General features: G+C 35.1%; 3 protein-coding genes across 5 annotated transcripts; 1 reads left to right on the top strand and 2 right to left on the bottom strand.

The window, feature by feature from the left end:
• Positions 1-1,599: 1,599 nt before the first annotated feature.
• Positions 1,600-12,746, bottom strand: LOC111045748 (myb/SANT-like DNA-binding domain-containing protein 3). 2 transcript variants are annotated; one of them, XM_022331200.2, is made up of 3 exons: positions 12,000-12,746; positions 6,218-6,291; positions 1,600-2,341 (listed from the first exon to the last, which is right to left on the bottom strand). In XM_022331200.2, exons 1-3 carry the CDS (start codon positions 12,400-12,402, stop codon positions 1,847-1,849), a joined length of 972 nt encoding a protein of 323 aa, XP_022186892.2. In that variant the 5' UTR covers positions 12,403-12,746; the 3' UTR covers positions 1,600-1,846. The 2 variants fall into 2 exon arrangements, with proteins under 2 accessions (XP_022186892.2, XP_039275349.1); XM_039419415.1 differs by lacking the exon at positions 12,000-12,746 and adding an exon at positions 10,950-11,007 and having other exon boundaries at positions 1,614-2,341.
• Positions 12,747-12,754: 8 nt separating this feature from the next.
• LOC111045758 (transmembrane protein 256) lies at positions 12,755-17,802 on the top strand. 2 transcript variants are annotated; one of them, XM_022331210.2, is made up of 4 exons: positions 12,755-13,122; positions 14,101-14,281; positions 16,346-16,464; positions 17,442-17,800. In XM_022331210.2, the coding sequence occupies exons 1-4, from the start codon at positions 13,042-13,044 to the stop codon at positions 17,583-17,585; spliced, it is 525 nt and encodes a 174-aa protein (XP_022186902.1). In that variant the 5' UTR covers positions 12,755-13,041; the 3' UTR covers positions 17,586-17,800. The 2 variants fall into 2 exon arrangements, with proteins under 2 accessions (XP_022186902.1, XP_022186901.1); XM_022331209.2 differs by having other exon boundaries at positions 12,785-13,413; positions 17,442-17,802.
• A 1,050-nt stretch (positions 17,803-18,852) lies between these two features.
• Positions 18,853-23,657, bottom strand: LOC111045747 (50S ribosomal protein L27). Its single transcript, XM_022331199.2, has 3 exons — positions 23,405-23,657; positions 20,104-20,273; positions 18,853-19,126 (listed from the first exon to the last, which is right to left on the bottom strand). Exons 1-3 carry the CDS (start codon positions 23,469-23,471, stop codon positions 18,923-18,925), a joined length of 441 nt encoding a protein of 146 aa, XP_022186891.2. The 5' UTR covers positions 23,472-23,657; the 3' UTR covers positions 18,853-18,922.
• Between the last annotated feature and the right edge of the window lie 607 nt (positions 23,658-24,264).

The following is a 24,264-nucleotide window of genomic DNA, read 5'->3' as shown; positions in this document are numbered from 1 at the left end:
AGAGTGTAGCGGAGGCATGAAATTAATTTATTTATTTCACAATCACATCAAATTAGACCTTAGCCAGCTAGGTCACAAGATATTATTATTCATCAAGATCTGAAGGAGACTAGGCCTAGTATTTCAACAACATTTGGATTTTCCAACTTTATTATTAGACAGAGTAGGCAAAATATCGCATTATTGAAAATCATACGGTGACGTATAGTCATAATTTGACTATTTGTGATAACACAAACATTTTCTAACATGCAAGCTTTCTGTTTTACAATAATTATCAAAACATTTGAATAATACAAGCATTTTGCCATTAAAAAGCAAAACCCTAACCTCTTAACCTACCCTTTCAAACCCTTAAGGTTTCTTCATCTTCTAGGTCGTGTTTATATTTTATAGTTTGGCTGTATGTCAGCTTGTGAATTTTGGGGTTGAGATATTCTGATTTTCTTAGTACAGTTGTAGAGCATGTGCTCGATACGAGCATATGTGATCAGTGCATTTATATGAATGCAATGCATCGGATTTATCGGGATTGGTTTATTGCAATGCATTGGTTTATCTAGAATATCTAGATTGTTTTATGGGTTAAATTATGAAATTATAAAAGTATAACGTTGTCTACAAACGCTTTTCCAGCTTATTAAATTTTTCATGTCAAGTCTATAGGTTCTTGAAAAACTTTCAACTTAATTTTATTCATACAAGTTGAATGATTTTAAAATATTTAACATCATTAGAATCGGTGATTCATTCGTTATAAGTAAAGACAATTTTGAAGTTCTAGGTCAATCTTAAGGGGATTCAACCTCGTTGTATTTGAAGCTACAGTGAATAAACTGTATGCTCAGTGTGGTTACTTTATCACTTCCTTACTACACGTGACGTCACGCTGGCGTTCCCCCAACCACTTTGATTCTTACACCTGTGAGTGATCAACCTTCTGATTATAAATATCTCGCAAAAATAATTTATCTTCTAATTCCCGTAGCGAAGCATGGGTACCCTGCTAGTAGAATATTATAATAGTATTATCTACTATAGGACACATTCAGTCATGTCACACACTGGAGAATTGAAACGCATTCATGTATTTTCAATTTACCATAAAATACATTATTGATTTGGGCGCATACACTTTCGTGATTATTAAAACAATTTATTCAATTTCGTATGAAGAATTTCTTCGTGTGTCGATCCATTACAATGATCGTCTACAAAGTTTTTATTAATTATTTAGAATCTGAAATTATAGCATCTCCTCACATTTTAAGAAATATGTGTTGACTATTTGTATTAAAATAGAGCTGCTCATGATGACAAAGTCCGCTATTATTATTGTAAAATACTGTACTTAATTGAATGATAACTGTTTAGTGGAAGAATCTGGCAAGCATAGTGCATTTTATTTGAATCACATTAGATTGGGTACTTTATTATAAGAAATATTTCATCTTTGGAAAATAGAAACAGCAATAAATTACAATAAAGAAGAATAAACTATTAAATATAGGTAATGAAAATAAGCCATAAGGACAGCTCAAGAAATAAGGAATAATATTTTACAGTATCCTAATAAGTCGCAATAAAATAACAAAACAATAACAGTTATAAAAGTTTATATTTTAAAGCTATAAAAGTTGGTTGTTTTATTATAAGAAATATTCAATCTTTGGAAAATAGAAACAGGCCAAAATATTACAATAAAGAAGAATAAACTATTAAATATAGGTAAAAAATAAGCCATAAGGACAGCCCACTCAAGAAATAATAAGGAATAATATTTTCTAATATCCTAATAAGTCACAATAAAATAACAAAACAATAACAGTTATAAAAGTCCGAAAAATTACACATTTTCTGTTTTATAAAATTCTATTTGGGATTCTAACGCTTTTCTCCTGAGTAACTCGTTCTCTTTCTTCATTTTCAAGATTAGCATTTCTTCGGCATGCCTTTCTTTGAGCATCTGTTGTTCATTTTCTTTCTTCATTTTCAAAATCAGCATCTCTTCAACATGCTTCTCTCGCAGCATTTTCTCCTCATTCTCTCTTTTCATTTTCAAAATGAACATTTCTTCCATGTGCTTTTCTCGAACCATCTCTTCTTCGTTGTCTTTTTTAATTTCCAAAATGAGCATTTCTTTGGCGTGTTTTTCGCGCAGCATGTCCAATTTTTCCTGCAGGACTCTTCGCCGCTCATTGATCAACGACGCCATGCTGTCTCGAGATTTGGCCGCTTTTAGAAGTTTCTTTCGCCTATTTCGCTCCCTCCAATTCGGATGCGACGGTGAGGGTGAGGTTGAGGGTACATGCATCTCATTTTCTCCTACAACTGTTACAATCTGTAATCATAAACAACATCGATAATTCAGTTGAACTTGAATAGAATTGAATTAGTATACTGTATTCTATTCTAATCGCGTCAGGCGTGTGTTCAGCATTATGCTTCTTTCGGCCGGTTTTCTATTTTGTCTGTAGACAAAAACTGCAAGATTGCAAAACAAGTTTTAAATAGTTTACAGTAAATACAAATTCAAGACGTAATAATCTGAAGTCATGTGTATTAAAAAAACAAAATATTCAGACAAAAGTTAGTCGAGACATATTTGCCTCAACCTCCAGTAACTTAATAAATTAAGCTAAACTATTTAGCTCATTACTGAGCTAAATTATTTAGCTCAGTGGTCATAGCCAACCATCATTTCTGGCTTCATTTGTTAATAGTCCTTTCTTCTATATTCGATAGGATGTGCCCTTTGAACGCAGTCAAATAATATGCTTCTTTAAGGTCATTGCCGTACTTTATTTTATTCCCCTATAAAAACAAAATAATAATTTATTCTTTAAAATTATTGTATTATACTATCAACATAACATTTTCATTTTAATATAATTATTATTTTGCTTCTGTTCAAGAGCGACTCCTCCTTGCACGCACGGACTTATAGGCCAAACAAGGAGATATCCATTTATTTATTCTAATAATAATACTTTTTCATTTTCTATTTTTACATTTGTAATTATGTTCATTATCTATCATGAAATGTGTCACCTGGTCATATGGGGCATATATATTAACCATAAATATTTATCTCATATTGAACAGGATTTTAGAGTTTTTAAATTAAAAGTTCAATGAACAGTATTTTGTCTTTGAACAATCTTTTGTCATCGACAGAAAGATTATTTATTTTATTTGTTGTCAATATTAACGTTAGCTTCTCTCTGTTTTTAATAACAAACGTGCGATAGATAGAAATATGTACTTGAGATGGCTTTCATGTTTGGCATTGACTGAGTTTATATTAATACCCAAAATTTATTTTTTGGGACAGAGCTCGTTCGTTAGGACTGTGAGTAAAGTCTGGCTGATCCAGTGAAAAAGGATAGACTTGTTTCGTTTCATAATACAGTTATTCTGTCACAGATCGGGCAGTTAAAAAATAATCGTATTATTAAAGGAGACAGGTTCTGAACCTATTCATTGGTTCAGTTAATTTTGTTTTTTAATAACTGTAAAGTCGTGTTTCAAACAGTGAATGCCAAAGGATGAAGCCATCTTCGAAAGGTAGATGTTTACTGGATAAGATCTTTTTCTTAATTTTTCATAACCACAAAGATTGTATCATTAGCAGCAAGCGAGTAGCTTCCCTATTTATTTCATTTTAATATTGTGTTTGTTTATTTATATTTTATTTTTTGAATAGTAAAAATTTAATATTATCATATTTAACCGAAAGTACCAATTAATCAAAGTACTAGTTATTCTGTTCTATTTTTGTTATCATTTTTCATTCCCCCTTTACATAATTAGTGGAAGTGTCACATCTTGCTTACAAATGTATTTATTTCTGAATAGAATTGAACTGAATTCATCAAAATATCATGGATATGTCATGTTCAATGACAACTGCAAGCTGCTAAACTGCTCCAAGAGTAGTTATCATTCAAACAAGGGAAGTAAAGCGTTTCATTTTTAAATAGGTTTAAGTACAGTCGGCCAACCAAATTCCCTATACAGTAGATACTTTGGATGCTTACAAAATGATTGGATTTAATGACTTGAATGGTAATATTCCATTATAATAATAGATTTTTGAATGTGCAACCTCTCTGAATCTACCTTCAAACAAAATCTATCCGGCGACCGTTGGTCATTTATTGAAACCACTGAATTATTCATTGAATTCAATTTTAAGTTTTGACATTTTACATAATGCATCACAAAATGAAACATGACGAGCTTACAGTACTGCACACCAAACAAATCTATCTATATTGAAAAGGAAGTAATTGACTTATAGGTACAGACTGACAGACAGAAATATATTTATTTCCAAAAAATGCAATTTACAAAATATACATCTTATGTACTCAGATACAGTTTCAATACAAACAACGACAAAAAATAAAAACAATCTCATGAACTTTTTAGAAATGGTCTGTATGTAAGGGATAGGAAATAAATGTTTGACGCATTATCACTTATGAACAAATAAACTGATTAACTTGCAATTTTACATAAAGATTCTGAATTTACCGAGGATTGATATAGGATGATTATCATTTTTATTAATCAATTGATTTTACTTTAATAATAATTGAAACAAATAATCTATCAAATTCGTGGTTCAACAATAAATGCCCAATCAAACAGAGCTTTGGGTGGGCCGTCCGCTAGAACCGTTTTCGTCCGAACTAGCATCGGCCGAAGACTACCGAACGCGACCGAGCGATCCCCCAACTAAGAAAGGAATAGATGCTCGTCCATTGCAACAGGTTCATACGGCCGTACACGGCCGTCTCCGGTCGATCAATTTTTCGATCCGAATTGAATAGGATTTTCCAGCTCTATCCGGCCGAACCAACTAGTCGAGCTAAGACAACTAAGTGTTCCTAACCTAAAATTGTTTCACAGTCTTATTTGTTTTTTGAAGTTGTTCTGTTTTATAAAGTTGCAACTATGGACAATGAAAAGTTGATGAGTTTGGTTCAAGAGCATGTTCCATTGTCGGATATGCGAGACAAAAGATATCATCGTCGTGATGTTCAAAGGAATCTTTGGACAAAGATTGCTGCACAAATAGGATCTGAAGATAAGATTATTATAATGAATAACTAATTTAGTGGATGTTTTTCTATTCAGTTTTCAAAATCTCAATATAATCATTGTTTATGAAAAATTTTGGTGGCTATGATAGTAGTTAATTCAATAACTGGCAACCAGCCTACTAGACTGACGTAAACAGTTTCAATGGACGACCGAATTAAAGCTAGCTCCGCAGTGCAGGCTGGATGCTTGTCTGACTCGGACTAGGCGCTGAGACAGCAAATAATAGCAGCGTTGGTGGGAATGTGAGCGGCCGCAGTAAGCTCTTCCACACAGCAATGGTCGGCGTCTGTCCGCCTAGCGGACAGACGAAAGATCAATCCAGTCGGTTATTTGATCCCTGCAGCCAGGCTCAGCCAAGCAGCCGAGACAATAGAACAATGGAGTGGCGGTCTTATTCGCGTTCATCAGCAGTTTTCTTTCTCACGATTATTTTGATTTTTGTGTTACCTATAATCAATAATAACTCCAGTCACCAGTAAAAAGTTTCCAGAAACGTGGTGTACTACCATATTAATGACTTTTCATGATGATTTTTAATTATTTAAAAAACATTGTTGACATTCTGAGCCTTCAGGCTAAACTTGGGGTCGCTGAGAACGAATCTGCAATCAGAATTTCTCTATCACGAAAAATAACGAAAAAACCCAGCTGTTGAGCTTCTGGCAACCGTTAACAGTCATCCTGCAATGCGGCCAAAACACTTCCAAGCCAGACACCCATCTCAAATGACAACAACGCCAAGCTGTGAGAAACCATCCTGCACTGCGGCGCTGGGTTAACGGCCGGCAGATTCGTCCGGTCCAACGGCCGAACGGATCGGTTGAATACGGTTCCAGTGGACGGTTACTGTTATCTATGAAAAAGGAAATGTAGCGTAATTGGTAGCACGCGCGACTAATGAATGAAAGGTTGTGAGTTCAAGACCACACTAATTTTTTTTGACTCGCTACTCATGAATCATCGATTAATTTGCATTTTTATGTAACTTACATTGACTAGTAGGGAGGTTAAACATGAACATATTAATATTAATATGTATTTAAAATCTCAGGAATATTCAAAATCAAGAAATTAATATTCCCTTTATCATTATTTTTTTACTTACTGGCGTTACGGTTTCCAACAACATTATACCATTTTTATCGTTCATCACTTCACCGTCTATTTCATCATCGTCGCCTAGAAAAAGAAAATATTTTTCATTCAAAATGTTTTACTGTATTTTGTAAGCAAGTTCTTGTTCCCACATTCCTAATGCAAGCTATATAAGTAGAGAATAATTTTTTGCATGATGAAGTACACATAAGGGTATTATCACATTGGATGTGTGTATGTGCAAGTGCACGTCGAATCATGCAGTATCCGAGAAACAAAATTTGGAAAGAGCCATTGAAACACGTTGAGGCTAGTCTGTAGTGCTCACACTGAACGCAACCATCAAATGCACACGTTTTGTGTGAGTGTTCCTATTGCTCTTTCCAGATTTTGTTTCTCATCTACGCGCTTAATCATGCATGAACAAGCGTGTTCTTGCACATACACGCATCCAATGTGATCATACCCTAAGCCTGTGAGTGGGTAATTGAATGAATCATTGCGAAATAAAATGATCCTCTCCATCCAAAAGTGGTGAAGCATTTCAAAAACTCATAAACACAGAACATTCATGGAGTATCCTGTAACATAGTGAAAAAAAACAATCACTACATTTGCTAGTTCTATAAATGAGTGTCTGAAAAGTGGCAGAATCCCAGATATCCTGAAAACCTCAAACATTAGACCAATCTACAAAAGGCTTGACCAGCCAGCTAACTTCAGGCCAATATTCATTCCACCCACTATGTACAAAGTTGTTGAAACTATAATGAAACAGCAATTGGCGGAATACTTTGAAAATAACAACCTCTTCAACAATGCTCAACATGGCTTTAGGAACAACCGCTCAACAACAAGTGCCTTCATTGCTCTCACAAATGAAATGCTTTTGAGGCAGGTGATGCACACTGGTTCTGACACTTTTTGACCTGAGGAAGGCTTTTGACTGTGTTCCACACAAAATCCTTGTCAGTAAGCTGGAAAGGTATGGGATTGGTGGACAAGTTCTGAAGCCCATCATCAGTTATCTTGAGAACCGAAAACAAGTTGTTTCAATAAAAGGAGCAAGTTTTCAGATCAGTCATGGAGTCCTACAGGGATCTGTATTGGGTCCACTGCTGTTTATACTACTAACAAATGGGTTCACACCATCTAATGATTCCATAAAATTCGCGGATGACACAACAATTATGTCAAGAGGAAGTACAAGCAACCAAGTTAACGCAAGAAATGAAATTCTCACCCAGGATGCAAAGGGATGGTTCCTGACAAATCGACTGAAAGTAAATGAGGAAAAATCCCAAATTCTCATTTGCTCCTTAAAAATGAAGATTGGAATAGTGAAAATGAGCCAGTAAAATTATTGGGATTCTGGATTGACAGGAAGTTGAAATGGAACACTCACATCATCAGACTAGCATTAAACTCTTAAGGGTACTTAATCTACTCAGAAAGCTGAGATATATGTGGTGACAATGGAATATCTATTAACAGCATACCATTCACTATTCCACAGCTATATTATAAATTATGGATTTTCAATTTGGGGACATGCTTTGACTGCATCAGATGTGTTGCTGCTTTAAAAAAAGGCAATCAGAATTATCACCTTCTCGGACCGCCTGGAACACTATAGGCCACTCTTCAGAAAACTGAGAATCCTGACAATATTCAGCCAGTACATATATTGCTCATTATTATATGTAAAAAAAGTAGACAGTCTGAAGAAAAGGAGCGATGAGTATGTTCACCAAACTCGAGGTGCAGGGAATTTGGATATCACATTGACTTGGGCTCAGAAAAGCTTCCAGATAGCAGCACTTAAAATTGTTCAATCTGCTCCCCAACTCTGTAAAGGATGCTGAAAAAATTATGTTCAAAAGCATGATAGAGGAGCAACTAGTGGAACGCCCCAACTATTCGCTGATAGGACTGGATGAGCCTTTATTCTCCAATGAGGTCTATGGCCTCACCAGAATCTGAGGGGAGGTACCCCAAGTCTTCCTTGACAGTCTTAATTCCTCCTTCTACATCCATGATCAGTTAACTGGATAGATGGCGTCAAAAAAAGCAAGATGGCAAGATGACAGATCAAACTATATTGTCCTTGTGCGCATCAAAATACTCATTGACTGAGTAGAATGGATTTCTCTTCAGCCAGATTTGTCTGTCCAACGACGAAGGATTCAAGTATAAGTAATATATTCACTTTTACATTCAAGTTTATTTTCGTTGAATATGATCATAGAGAAAAGATAACATAAGATGGCTTACGCTATCTTTTCTCTATGATATATACAGAGTGTCCCACAAGTTTGTAACAGCCGTTAACCATAGATTCTACTCGACATTTCTGACAAAAAATGTTTAGTGAACTTTTCTCCTATCGACCTCAGTTTTCGAGATGCTGTAATTCACCCCGAAGACTTCTGCTACTGCAAATATTAACAGGCTAAATCCTGAATAAAATAACAATAAGTGTATGTTTCAGTCTATTTTCAGTATAGTTTTTAGTGTGCTTTCCAGTTAATTGGCATGATATGTATCAACTTTGTCTAGTACAGAAGTGTTCGCTTTCATTATCATGAAATTTATCTTGATTGAGTACTTGAACATTTTATTGGTGTATGGAGAGTGTGGATGCAATTCAAGAGAGGCAGAGAGAGTATGCAGGAGACGTTTTCCTGACCGAAAACACCCATCTCATAACACGTTTTTAAGATTGAAAGATGTCAAAATGGTAAGGGTATAGGATCAGTTTCAAGGTACGAGAGGTCCATCTTAATTTCTGAAACTTTTGAGAATCTTATTCTAAAGTATTTCGAGCAGAATCCTCGATCCAGCATCCGGTGGGCAGCTGGGATGTTGGATGTTTCAAGAATAGTTCAAAGGATATCGAAGAATAACTTTCGACCATTTCATGATACCCAGTTCAAGAGTTGAATGAACCTGATACTGTTTCAAGGATGCAGTTTTGCCGTTGGATCTAAGCACAAGATTGTGTTTCAAACATTTTATTGACAGTTCACAGATAAAAGTACGTTCACAAGAACTGGTGCTGTAAATTTCCACAATACACATACATGGACCTTTCATTTTCCCTGCTAGAATGGATGGTGAAGTTTATATTGACTTTCTGGTCAATGAGCTTCACGAATTGATGGAAGACGTGCCTCTCAATTTGAGGCGGAATATGTGGCTCCAGTTGGATGGCTGTCTCCCTCATCATGCTAGAAATGTCCGTGGGTGGCTTGATAACAATTATGCTGGGCGGTGGATTGGCCGAGGTGGACTCTCAAGTTGGCCACCACGCTCGTCTGATCTTACTCCAACAGACTTCTTCTTTTGGGGGGTTGTGAAAAGCAAAGTTTACAGAGATCCTGGAGACCAGGGAGGAACTGACTCTCAGAATTCGATTGACGTTTAAAGTAATGAAGACACGGCCCAACGAAGTGAGACGGGCAACTCGAAGCTTGATGAAACGCATCAGAAGTTACATAAACAGAAATGCAAAAGGCTATTTTGAATTCCTCTAAGCAGTGAGCAAGATATGTAACTTGACTGCCATCAGTTTTTTTAATTCTGTCATTCATCTAATTTGAATTATATTCTATGAATAAATTTTGTTGGATCTTGCAAAATTGTATGATCAATATTTTATATAGGATTTAGGCTATGTACTACAAAAAATAATGCAATAAACAGGTGATTTCACCCTTAGGATCACCACTTGATGCATGCTGTTTGTGAATTTCCTCATTTTGAAGGTGTTCATTCAAGATATTAGTAGTTTTGAACACTTGATCATGGAACTTACCTTTTCGAATTTTATACTCATTCGAAAGCTTATGAAATTGAGAAGTTTTTGAAATATTGAAACCACTATAATTACCCGTAGAAAAATTGAGAAAAAACGGTTTGAAATTTGACTTTGAATTTGAAGAATAGCATTTTTTCAAGTTTAAGCCCTAATAAAAAAACTACAAAATTTCTAACAACAAATAAAAATTACATTAATCTTGTTAGAAATGTTTTTCTCTTTCCAACAATACCCTTTTAATTGAAATTCGACCAGTAGTTTTCCAGTTATTGAGTATTTAATTAACGGAAGTAGGCATATTCTGGAAATATCGAAAAATTGATATATCTCGAAAACTAAGGTCGATAGGAAAAAAATTTACATAACATTTTTTGTCAGAAATGTCGAGTAGAATTTATGGTTAACGGCTGTTACAACGTTGGTGGGACACCCTGTATATCATCGAGTTATAATTGTAGACAATAAATGTGAAATGTATTAATTTGTAAGTCAAATATAAGAAAGGGTTGGCAACACCTTCTATGGGTCATATGCGCCATCTTCGTTGAATGCTAATCTACTTTCAATTTAAAATTCTTTATTCTCTGAAAATACAATGATTAGCCTATCACATTTGAGGTAGATAATTAGAGACTCCTCTCATGGACACAGACTCGTCAATAATATATTGAAAATTAGAATATGATGACAGAAATCACCACAGTGCATTGCTTTAGAAATATAATGTAACTTCAACTTTAATGGTATATCAAAAAATTTAATAAGATTTCTTATTCAAGTACAAAGTTTATAGGGGTGATAATTGACCAGAACCTGAACTGGCATGATGAACATACGAACCATTTGTGAACAGGCCAGTACTTGATAAGAAGAATTAGAAACATAGCAGATGATAAATGAGAAAGTAGCATTGATTGAATACCATGTCCTGTTTGCCACCCTGCTGAGATATGGAGTCGTAGCATGAAGATCTGCGCCAAGGAACTGTATGGACAGAATACTTCGCTGTCAAAAAAGGTATTAAAGATCATCTTCAGGCGGGATTTCAGGGAACATTACAAATCACTATTCAAAATAAAATAAATCCTACTCACAGTGGACTCAATATATCATATGGAAACAATTCTTGCTACCGGACAGAGCCCTGCACTCCGTAGTGAACGACATTTCTGTAACACCAAAATATGAATAAATATTGGCCTTCCGCAAAATAGGCTCCAGAAATTCAAGTGCACCCAAACTTATGCTAGCTCGCACTAAGTTATTTCAATATCCTGCCAAAGGACCTAAAGTTGATGATACACTCCTATTCTCACTTCCTTAAGGAGCTGAAACAGTTTTTCTTAAGGAGATCTTATTATACCATAGCGAAATTTAGAGAGGAAAATACATTCCAACATCGGAGGACATGATGGAGTTTACCTTCTGAAAATTATGACGATTTCCCGATCCATGGACCGTGGTGAAGACACCGGAAGTATGAAGAAAATTCTAGAAACCGGGCACAAGATACCAGGTTGAAACTACAACAGCTTCATCATGTCCTATCTACCACTCACTATTCAAGAGCATCATAACTTATGGTTTACTATTTAGTAATAACTTTCATAATGTGATACTACTACAGAAAAAATATTTTTTATAAAAACTATAGTTGTTAAATTGCTTACTGGACTGGGGATACCAGTCTGGTCTTCCTAATCTAATAACAACTGATCCATAAAGACATGCTTAGAAACTAATTTCCTAGTGTAATACAAACCAAAGTACTGTCCAAACACTCAACCTATAGGCTATATAAATTGACCTAAATATGGATAGAAAGGAATATTTAATTTAAAGGGCGATTTCATTTTTTTTTCAAGGAATGTAAGTGAATAATTTGAGCGTCTGTACCGGACTTCAAGTTGAGTAATCATAAAGTTTTTTATGTAAGCTGGGATTTTTTTTAATAAATGTACTGGCTTCTCACCATGATTTGACGATTCACTTCCATAAATTTTATGTGAAGGGTCCGTAAGGGATTCATTTATAATAGCCAAAAGCTTGTTTTCAGTTTCCTCGTCCAAACTTGTAGCTACTTCACCATCTGCAAACACATGGAAAGTTCCAGTTTTATCAAGCATTTTTTTCTTATAACGACGTTTAATATTCTCATAGCAATTTCTCAATTGTTTAACTGTTCTCTCACTCATTAGGACATGTTTGTTGAACTCTTCAGCCACTTCCATCCAAGCTAACCCCTTTTTTCTTATCGAAACACTATCAGTTTTTTTATTCTCCACAATGTCAACTTTTGCTATAGCTAATTTCACTAATAAGTTTCTTTCCCTCGGAGTAAAATTTAAACCACGGTTTTTCCGAGCGTCTGTCATTTTAAACAAATAATTATATAAACCACCAAACTCACTTTATACTATTGTTCTTCGGTTCGGTAAACGGTAACATAACCAAAAACCGAGAAATTGTCAGGCTGTCACTTTGTTGTCAATAGAACTATGAACTAATAGAATTGCAATGCAAACGGATTTTGTTGGAACTAAACAGTCTCAAAGTATTTGTTTTTTCTTCTTCAAGCTGAAAAATATAAGAAAAAACAAATATTAATTACTATAGCAACCTTTTTTTTCTATCTAGTCAATTTATAACGATTGAGTTATACTTTTATCTATAATGAAATCCAGTTCTGAAACACAGCACTCTATAGTATTTCTTCACTAATCTCTTATCAGCTGATGTCGAAGATTGACAGGTCAATGTTTTGCTTCTGCTTCCATTCGTTTTGAGTTTGAGGATAGGAGATAGCAGCATAAAAGAGAATAGAATAGTTGACGGAAAAGTTGAATTGAAAAGGGAACTATTCTATCCAGCTTCTCTATTGTTGCTTACTATTCATTTAGAATTTTAGATTATTTTTAAACAATTAACAAGCAAGTAATTCTATAGCTGGCTGTGAATAGTTTTTTTTTCAGCTGTAATTGTGGTAGTTGTGACAAGTGAAAAAGAAGAATATTATGGGAGTTCAAGAATCAGTACAATACTGGTTATTTCAAAATCCTTTGGTCACCAATACGACAGACATTCTAAAATTCACGGTACGGTACTAAATTACTGTTGAAATGTTGTAGAAACTTCCCAAATTCAATCAACTTAGGCCCTACTTGACTACTAAATTCTACAGTGACCTAAACAATTCTAAAATGTTGTGATTAATTTAAATTCATCATATTATTTCTGAATAACCTCAAATTTTGCCTCTCAAACCGATCACAACGGCAACGATGGAATCTTTAGAAAACACAATTGGTGTAATTTACGACAATGCTTGGAATTACATTTTAAAAATACCTTATTCTCAAGAAACATATAATTATTGCTATGATATAGTAAGTATCCTGATTGATTCACGTTTTTAATCAATTGTGTAAACATAAGCATACATTAGAATATCCTAATTTAATTTCTTAATTAGTCTTTGCTCAAGTCTGTTACACCAGGAAACAGAACTTTATAGCTGGGCTCTCAAATATTATTAAACATATATCAACCTACATTAAATCATTTTTAAACTTTGTTAGGCTGAGAGTTGTCAAGCCCAGATCATATTTAGCGTTTTGTAAAGGTACGTGCACATAGATCGACATCGGACGATTAAATTTGACGCATTGTTTTCAATTGGAGTGCGCATACCCATCCGCATCTTAGAGTTATGCGCTCTCCAATTGAAAACAATGCATCAAATCTGTTGCGTTGTCCGATGACGATCTGTGTGCGCCTACCTTGAAAAGGCGTTTTTCAAGTCCTGCCGGTCGGCAGGAAGCTATCAGATTGGCTGATTAAGTTGGCGCCTGAAAAAACGCTTAATATGGTCTGGCAATAAGTTGCCCTCTTGAATGCATATACATATTATATTATACTATTATTATTTATTGCGATTGTTATGCAGACAAATAGATGTAGGTTTGATAGCTTGTTTAAGTATTCAAGCTTTTCAATTATTCTATCAATGGCAACCATTTGTCTCTATAAAAACCACAATGAAAAAATAACGCATATATTGTTGTTCTTGACAGACAAGGCAAGTGTCAAACTTGGTTACATCGACCATTGTTCCAAAACCAGCGCCAACCACTACAGTTGTAATGATGGACCCGTTGCCACTCTATAAGATGGCTGGCTCAGGAATGATATTTGTCAGAATAGCCGGTGTCCTCGGAACCACTGCTGTTGGATTAGCCGCCTACGGAGCTCATTGTGAGTGCTTTCCTTCTAATATGATCATTTATTTCAATCATCAATATTTCCAATAAACAGGTTTTATCAAAAAATCTGTATTCCCGTTAGGTACCAGTAGATAACCTTGACCAAACTTACAAAATACAATAATTAATATAAACCTCTGTGTAACAGAATTAATTAAAAAACATTTCTCTGTAGAGAGTAATTTGTTGCAAGTGGTAAGGAATTTGTATAAATTAAAAAAAGTTATTAAAACAAATGATACATAGATCATATTATAGTTTGTGTAAAATAAATTGAGACTTGGCCCTCCATCCGAAGAAATTACAGGGTTGCCAAATCGTGTAAAATTGCAACTTTCTCAAATTTCCAATTCAACGTCAGAATTGGATGTAGAATACCATCCCCGATATCCTAGTACTACTAAAAAAGTTTCAGGGTTGAAGGATAAAAAGGAAATTTAACTTTTATGATAAAATTGGAAACATCACGAAGATTTGTATTTCTTTTGAATATCACTTCTCTCAGAATCATGGGGCGTCGTAATGTGTAATAGTTTTATATCAAATTAACGGGGAGAATGTCTCCTTTCTATTGGTGTCTGGATCATTTTTATCCGACTTATAGTTATTTTTTAATTAATGATTATGTTCGTCAATGTCGAGACATTTCGAGCAGAAAACATGAAATTTTTGACATGCTAGGAACTTTTTTGTTTCAAAAGAGAAGTAGGTGGTGAAAGCGAGAAAGTTTATCAGAAATAATTGAAATTATTTTTCCAATTGTCAAACGTACTCGAAAGAGCGTATTTTGGCCTCACTTGACTCAAAATCAAGGATATCGGCTGAATGGTGTGCCACCATAATTATATGCTATCAATAGCTGGGATCAACAAAAAAAAAATATAGAATGCTTGAAAAATTCACCGATTGCAAGCCACATGATTATAAATAGTGAAAATGACAACCTCGCCTCGAATAGTCCAAGCAGTGTTTCATTACAGCCTTTTTAGAGGCAATCAGTTGCTTGCGTTTGAAATAATTCAGTCAAATATCCTGTGTATTGCCTTCAGCATACAATTTGGTACACAATGCATACCATGCAGATCTTCCGACTACTTTTGCCAATTGGAAAAATAATTTCAATTATTTCTGATAAACTTTCACCACCTATACTTATCTTTTGAAACAAAAAAGTTTCTAGCATGTCAAAAATTTCATGTTTTCTGCTCGAAATGTCTCGACATTGACGAACATAATCATTAATTAAAAAATAACTATAAGTCGGATAAAAATGATCCAGACACCAATAGAAAGGAGACATTCTCCCCGTTAATTTGATATAAAACTATTACGCATTACAACGCCCCATGATTCTGAGAGAAGTGATATTCAAAAGAAAAACAAATCTTCGCGATGTTTCCAATTTTTTCATAAAAGTTAAATTTCCCCTTAATCCTTCAACCCTGAAATTATTTTAGTAGTACTAGGATATCGGGGATGATATTCTACATCCAATTCTGAGGTTGAATTGGAAATTTGAGAAAGTTGCAATTTTACACGATTTGGCAACCCTGTATTTCTTCGGATGGAGGGCCAAGTCTCAATTTATTTTACACAAACTATATAGATTATAGATCACTTCAGATAGAGCCCCAATAAAGATTACTACAACTGACAAATAACATAAGGGACTTGGATGATTCTCCAGTTAACATATTGTTGAGACTACTACGTAAGTAACAAGTAATGAAGTTTCGCTGTTATATTGAGAGTTTCGACTCCATTATCTAGCAGGACTATCAATAAAATTAGTATTGATAAATATATATTTTAACACGAATGAACCATTTTCGGTCTAAACTTCCAAGTCGTCAATGTTTCTATGTATAGAATAACATTTATCTAAAACATAATAAACTTCATCAAAAGTACCCTTTATTTTATTGCAACCATACTAGATTCAACACTCTTCAAGAACCATTTTCAAGTGTAAATAAATCAATAATCAACATTGAATCAATGTTAGTTCATATTCATATGATACTCATCATACTAAAATAATGTTGTCTTTTTTCAGCAAAATTCTCCAAAGAGGACGATGCAAAAATGAAAATGATGTTTGAAATATCCAACAAATACCACTTTATCCATGCACTGGCACTGCTGGGCGTTCCTATGTGCCGCTTTCCAACTGTGGTAAGTTTATGCCGCTTCCACGCTCTTGTCAAGTGCATACAAAATGATGACGTACAGCGCGAGAGTGTGGATGGCTACTATGCTACTGCTCGCCTTCACTCCACCCGTATAGATGTACACAGCCAGCCGCTCGGCCAGACACTTGGCAAGCGACTTGGCGAGAGTATAGCGCTGTAATTAATATTATACATTAATATAATACCGTACGTAGTTATTTATTATTATTAGTTGTGAAACACTGAAGTGGAAAACGCTAAGCAAAATCGATTCCTTTTTTGTGGCTTATTTTTATTTGCCCAACAGCTCTTCATTTTCAGTAAGAACTCAGGACTCAACTTCCCTCTTTGGAATGAAAAGGATTTTGAATTATACGCCCAAATTGTGACAATCAGATGTTATTGTTGATTAAAACTGAAATTCAGTTACACCTAAAATTAAACTCATTTTTGAAAAATTGTAAATCAGTACTCTTGAAAGATCAGAGTTGCTATTTATTCTCGGAATTTTATTATAAAAAAGTGAAAATTATGTCCGATGAAACTGGCACTCTGTATTTTAGCACAAGGAAATTTTGCATGATTAATAATGTGAATATCTTCTAAACGGTTTGAGATATCGATGTGCGGTTTTCGCCATTCATTTTGTCTTGAAATTCCGTATTGAATTCATGTATCGTATGACCACCTTCCTATTTAAAAAAAATGAAGTTGCTTTCAATATGGCGGACCAGATTTTCAAAGTCAAAGTAAAATAGAATTTTCAATTTGAGTAGGATCTCCGATCACACCCACCATCAAATTACATATGTGTATGATATATTAAGCCGTTCTCGGACTTTTCACCCACTCTGTATGCACATCCGCATATCTTGCACAATCTGAACTATAACACGAGGATCACGGAATAGATATTTCCCTAACCGTATCAAAAGATATGCAGATTTAATGGGTTGATGAGGATGTTGTGTTTGTTTTCAGACTGGAACTCTGCTGGTGACAGGAACGGTAATGTTCTGTGGCACATCCTACTACCGTGCACTGACGGGTGACGGCTCACTGCGCAAGATCACTCCCATCGGGGGCACTCTATTGATATTTGGATGGCTGTCTATGGTCTTGTAACTTATAAATAATAATCACTAGCATTACAACGTCTCTGTGTCTCTATCTTTAGCATTATGTGTTTATGTGTTTGTGTTTTAGTTCTTCTAAACATATAGGATATAGGTTTCACCCAAGATTTCAACAACTTTTTGATAAAACGTCTGTCGCTGCTATTTTGTATTTACGTTGATTCTATTGTGTACCTGGTTTATTTAATAAATTGTTTGAGTCCGAATTTTATCTGGATGATTTAACCCAAATCTCTAAGCCTACTAGCATGAACCCACAGCCCAAAGCATTGCTAGTTCAAATCTAAATTTCAGCAGAGCATTGCTAGCTCTAGCTCAAATTGCTGTTAAAATTTGCCGCCTACATGTTAACTATTGTATAAATATTATATAGCAATCGGGTGGCTACCATCAGATCCAACTCTTTTTAGTCCCAACCTACAATAATTTCACCCAACATTTTTGAATTGGGGGAAAAAGACGTGAAACTATTATCCAAGCAGTTTCGTCAGAAAGCCAACAGAAGACATTTTCATTTATTTCACCCAATATTTGGATAATTAGAATATCCAGCTTGTGATTTGAATTTTCAAGTTGACATCGGTTTCGGATAACAAAGATCGGAGATGAACAAATTTGAATATTTTTCCACGAGGTGGGACAAATTCACCTCACGGTAGACAAAGTCACTTCATGATTTTTCCAGTTTATTGAGTGCCAATTTCGTGGAGTTTTCAGTTCGTCAATTATTCGGTTCAAGAATCAAGTATTTCAGTAGAACATGAAAATTCACAGTTTGTCAAGTTCTCATTTTGTTCAGTTTTCAGTTGACCAAGTTTTCTGTCTTCAGGATTTCAGCTTGTCTATTTCTCATTCAGTAAAGTTTTCATTTCAGTTCGTCATGCCAGTAGAAAATAATTGAATAAAAATACTTGGATTTATCACAATCACTCATTCATTAAACGTGTTTAAGAAACAAGTTTCCGTAACTAGTGAACACTACTAAAATAATATTGATAAAGGTGTAACAACCAAAACTAGTTAATAAAATAAGTTTTGGTACGTAGTGGTTGTGACAATATTTCAAGTCATTTCATTCAATCCAAAAATTATTGGCTTATTGGTATGTTTTGGGAATATTTCACGCACTGTTGCCAACGCCAAATTTTATTTCTTTATTTTTAAATGTTCACTTCGCGGTCAGGGCCATTTTCGTGATTTGACCACTCTACGGTACATCAATCAAATTTTACAAAAACTGAATAATTACAATCGTGTACTTTTCAGTTCTTTATTTAATAATACATTCTAAACAAAATGCTCTAAACTTGATAACAGAGTTGACAACTAGACTAGATCAATAAGCTTGAAGCGGGTGTGCTGTGGGTCGGGGATGATGTGGAAATATTTCTTGTAAATGTTCTGGTTGAAGCGGTTGTTGTAGTGGCGCTGGATCCAAGTATGGTCCCAGTTGATGTCAGCCTTTTCACAGGAGATTCTCACCTCACCATGCTCCAAAGCAAACAGAGTACCGTCCTTGCCGAATCCAACCTGAAAATTCAAAATGTAATTTTAAAAAATAATAATTTTATGAGGCAACAGGTTTTGCAATTAATGTGGGTTTCTGCTATACAGGTTTGTGAAATAAGAATTATGGAAGCAGCTTAATATTTATTCTACAAGGATAATTTGACAGTATGATGTTTCATTAGGGATCCTATTCGAATGAAAAAATAGACTCTTCTGTTACTTAGAAATTTCGGTCCGCCATCTTAGAGCTGCCATTTTTAATCCAACTTAATTACTTTTAAATGGGAAGATGGACATGATTTCGTCCTTCATTCATTCATTCATTCTCTCATCAGGGGTAGGGATGGGGACTTTTGATATGTTCACCTCCTAACTAGCCACATTAAACCTACATACTAAGTTCTAAACATTCCCTCCAAATTCCTATGCCAATTATTGATCTATTGTGGCGAAAGTGTAGATTTCACACTCAACAATAAAACTGCTGCAACATTCATGAGGAAATGCATAAGATAGAGAAATTATACATAAAATTGAAGAAAATTCACTGCTCTATAAGCTCATAATCAGCATGGATTTTTTCATTAATAACTAAAACGGTATGAGACCAAAAAATTGTAGGCAAATGTAGCTTTTTCTAAAATGTCACACATTGAGTCTCGGATATCTCGAAAACTATGAGAGATGTGGATAAAGTTGAGAAATGAATGTTGTAGGAAATATTCTAAGCTTTAATTTTGTGGAGAATAGTTTTATCCTTAAGACGCATGGCTTTCTAGAGATATGGTACCTTTGAGCCACCCCACCCTCTTAGCACAGGGGGTAGGTTGGGGACTTTTGGTATGTTTACCTCCTTAGTACCCTAAACAGAACTGGGGGGGTCAATAATTGTCTCCATAACTTTTCCCTGTATAATTCTTCATTGACTGGACTAAGAGAGTATTCAACATCATGGCTAGATAGAAACTTTTCGGACTGCCCTCGTACATATCACTCACATGCAGTCCTGGATGGTAGTTGAGTCGATTCTGCCTGACAAGGATGGTGCCCCTGGTCACGTGACAGCCTTCTTGACGCTTGATGCCACGACGCTTCGGTTTTCTCGCGCCGCCATATTGTGTACTGCTTGCCGACTTTTTAGCTGCGTTTCGTGTCTGTACATCCAGCACTGTTACACCAACAAACAAAAAATATTGATTGTTTTATCCATTTATACAGATATATTTATCATGGTTGAAGCTCACATTGCCACATAAGGGTATACATAGTGGTACGACGAAGTTAGGTGGTAGAGGAGTGTTGGAAAGTAATGCATTTATTCAGATGTGTCAGAGCATGGTGGAGCTGCGAAGAAAGATAGATAGATAGTTGCCTTTATTTATCATACATTCAAATATTACAAGTGTTGTGGACGAAGTTGAGGCAATAAGAGCCCCCTCTTCTACTTAACCCTGAAAGGGTAAAACGGTACACGGTAATAGAAAGCAAAGACATTTAAAAACATGCATTAAATAACACTTTTAGCTACCTTCTTGGCTAAAAGTGTTATATAATGCATGTTTCTAAATGTCTCTGCTTTCTTCTACTGTGTACCATTTTACCCTTCACTGGTGTCACTGGTTCCTCGGACAATGTTAAAAATCCTGACATCAAATATTTGTTGAATTCTGAGTAACTAACCAGCCAGTTGGCTATGTGTGTACGTCTGTTAAGCAGCCTGAACACAGAGCAACACAATAACAATAATAGCTTACACTAGCCACTACGGGAATTTCTGATGTCAAGTACATTTCAATTATTATTTTTCAATTCCCCATCCCGCGGTAGTTATTAGAGAGTAATGAAGTCAGTACATCTATAGCCCGGGTAGAGTGGAAGCGGTCGGTGGCGTGGTTGCCATCCACACTCTTGTACTCGTCGACATTGGTACGCACTTGGCAAGAGTGTGGAAGTGACATAAGGCTGGTGTGATCATGACCGCTACACTGCTGCGCCTACCGCCCATCAGCTACATCCAAACAAAACTTGTAATTGCCGGCACCAGCAAGACGGCAATATTGTGGTGTTCAATTGCACCAAATGGAGTCTCACTGGGGTCACCAGCGCGGCCACAAATCCTGTTCTCACTGGCGACCCAGCCATTCAAAGCTAAAAATACCTATAAAATGTTCAATCTTCAATGTTTCTGATCGGCGGAATTGTGCATAGGGAAAACTCATTCAATATTTTAAATCAGTTGGAAGAAACTAGTGAACCAGTCATAAATAAGATAGCGAAAAAGATTGAGGAAAAAAATCATGTTGCAAGAAAAATTGCAAACAAAAAGAGAGTAAATTATAAGAAAAGAGTCCTAGTAATGTCAGACAGTCATGGAAGAGATATAGGATGGAATTTGAATGATGAAGTGAAATGTGAAGGCTATGAGGCAACTGTCCTTTCCAGACCTGGATGCTTCTTTAATACGGTAATTCATGATATTGACGATTTTACTAAGGATTTCACAAAGGACGACACTGTGATTATTTTAGCAGGGACAAACGATGTAGTTGACATACCTCTAATGAATGTAAATGTGAGTAGATTAAACACATGGATGTTTGAGGAGTTTAAGTTAATGAGTGATAATAAAATTGGCATGATTGATCTGAATGAGCTAGACATCACAGATTACACTCGCCATGGCTTGCATTTCAACAAGCACAAGGGCAAACCCAAACTCATTCAACTCATAAAAAAATATTTAATAGGTAACCAGAAAAGCACTGAGACATTTATAGTAAAGGAATCCGAATTTTCAACAAAGAGCTGTTCCAGTATTCCAATTTTAAATGATATTTCTGGAAATTATTTTTTAGATACTCTGGACCTTTAACTGAATCAAATATTACAGGAGTTTGCACTATCATACATCAGAACATTTAATATATGAGTAGTAAAAGTGGTCAGAAGTAGTAAAAGTGGTCAGTAGTAAAAGTGGTCAGTAGTAAAAGTGGTCACTAGTAAAGTGGACAGAATAAATGTCTTCCTAAGAGCTGAAAAGCCAGATGTAGTAGTTTTTACTGAACATGGTTTCAAAGAATCTGAAATAACGCAATTAAGCTTTGAAGGCTGTAGCATAAGTGCAAGTTATTGTAGATCTTTACACAGGAGTGGCGGCGTTTGTATCTTGGTAAAGAAAAACATTAAAGTTCAGAAACTCTCATTCTTGAATCAATTCTGCACTGAAATGAATTTAAAAATCACTGCCATATGACACATCATACATTTGCAGCTCTCAGGATGCAAGTGTGTTAGAAATAGAATCTTTCTTGAACATTAATGCCATAGCCCAGTACCTCTCTCAACTCAAATTAGGAATTAATGAATCAAAATCCCATTTTCTACTATTTAAACATAGAAATAATTCCAGGATAGATCAACTTATTAATGTACAGATAAATGAAAAAAATGTTAACCAGCCTCATTTCGTGAAATTCCTAGGGGTTGCTCTGGATCAGCATCTCTCTTGGGATTTCTATACTGGTCAGCTCTGTGGGAGGATTGCATCTGGAGTCTTTGCACTCCGACAAATAAGAAGATTGAATGATACCAAACTCACAATGGCAGTCTACCACTCACTCATAATGTCACACATCCGCTATGCCATTATTGTGTGGGGTGGGTTGTGGAATTTGGAGAGGGTGTTCAAGCTCCAAAAAAAATCTGTTAGAGCGATCAAAGGTATTCCTTTAGAGTCCTGTAGGAACCACTTTAAATAATTAGGCATACTAACCGTTCCCTCTATTTATATCTATGAGGTGATTATGTATGTTAGAAGACAGACAATGACTAGAAATGCTGATTCGCATGGATACAATACTAGAAATAGAGGAGACTATGCTTCACTGTATCACAGAACAGCTCTTTTTGAGAAAAAACCTACATATATGGGCCTTAAATTTATTAGAAAGCTTCCTACTCACTTGAAAAATTGTGAAGATGTCATTGTTTTTGAGAAGGAATTAAAAAGTTTTTTGATGCTTGGAGTATTCTATACCACAGAAGAGTTTGTGTGTAGAGAGGGTTCCTTTGTGTGATTTTTTTTCTTCTTTTTTTTGTAATACTGTATGTATTATAAATTTTTGACAATTCCTATACTCTGATTAGAGTCTCTGGGAAGCTTTAAAAACAAACAAACAAAGTTGTATCAATAAAGTTTACTTTCTCTAAAGTGATTCCTATTTATATTGTGAGTTTTTTTAATTTGATCAACTCTTTTTTTTATTTATGAATAAACTAATAGCAATTAGCTCAACTTACCTCTATTGACTCCCAGAAATTCGGTAGCTCTCAGTAAAGAATTAAAACAGCTTCTAGCGGAAAACATAGTGCACTGATGAAAAATTCTATCTATGGAGTAACACTATGAATTAGAAAATTGTTTCCAATATCAGTGTGTAATTAATTAATTATTATTATCCAAAATTTCATAGTTGCAAAATAAAAAGTAATCCTAACCTCAAATTTCGGCATTCAGCCAAGCTTCATAGTTGCTGCCTTCTAGATTATGGAAAAGTTGTCGGACAATGTCTCGGCGTTGAGCATCTGGACGCATTCAAATTTCAATTGCTCGAGTTGAGAGTAGACGATCCGGAAGTTATTCGTGTAGTGTGAATTATCAATTTTGCTCAATCGCTTATTGATTTCTATTCCAGACAATGAATGCTCAAAAATGGTATAAAAGGAAAAGTTTGGAAGAAAATTTTTGACCCCGCAGCTCTGTTTAGGGTAGTAATGGAGGTGAACATATCAAAAGTCCCCATCCCTACCACTAGTGCTAAGGGGTGGGGGTGGTTCAATTATTCAAAGGTACCATGTTTTGGTTTCTCGCATATAACTCGAAAACTATGTATCTCAAGGACATAACTGTGATATACAAAATTAAAGCTTACATCATTTCCCACAATATTCATTTATAACTTTTTTAATATATTTTCTAGTTTTCGAGATATCCGCTCTTGAAGGTGTGACATTTTTGAAAAAACACGTTTGCCTCCAATTTTTTTTATATTTTTGCTCTTTCAACTTTTCAAAAATCGATGGGAAAAGTCCATGCTGATTATGAGCTTATAGAGCATTAAATTCTCTCCAACTTGATGTATAATTTCACACTTCACGCA

The sequence above is a fragment of the Nilaparvata lugens genome, chromosome 1 (assembly GCF_014356525.2).
Source record: "Nilaparvata lugens isolate BPH chromosome 1, ASM1435652v1, whole genome shotgun sequence".
Lineage (NCBI taxonomy): Eukaryota > Metazoa > Arthropoda > Insecta > Hemiptera > Delphacidae > Nilaparvata > Nilaparvata lugens.
This window is presented reverse-complemented; position numbering and strand designations above follow the sequence as displayed.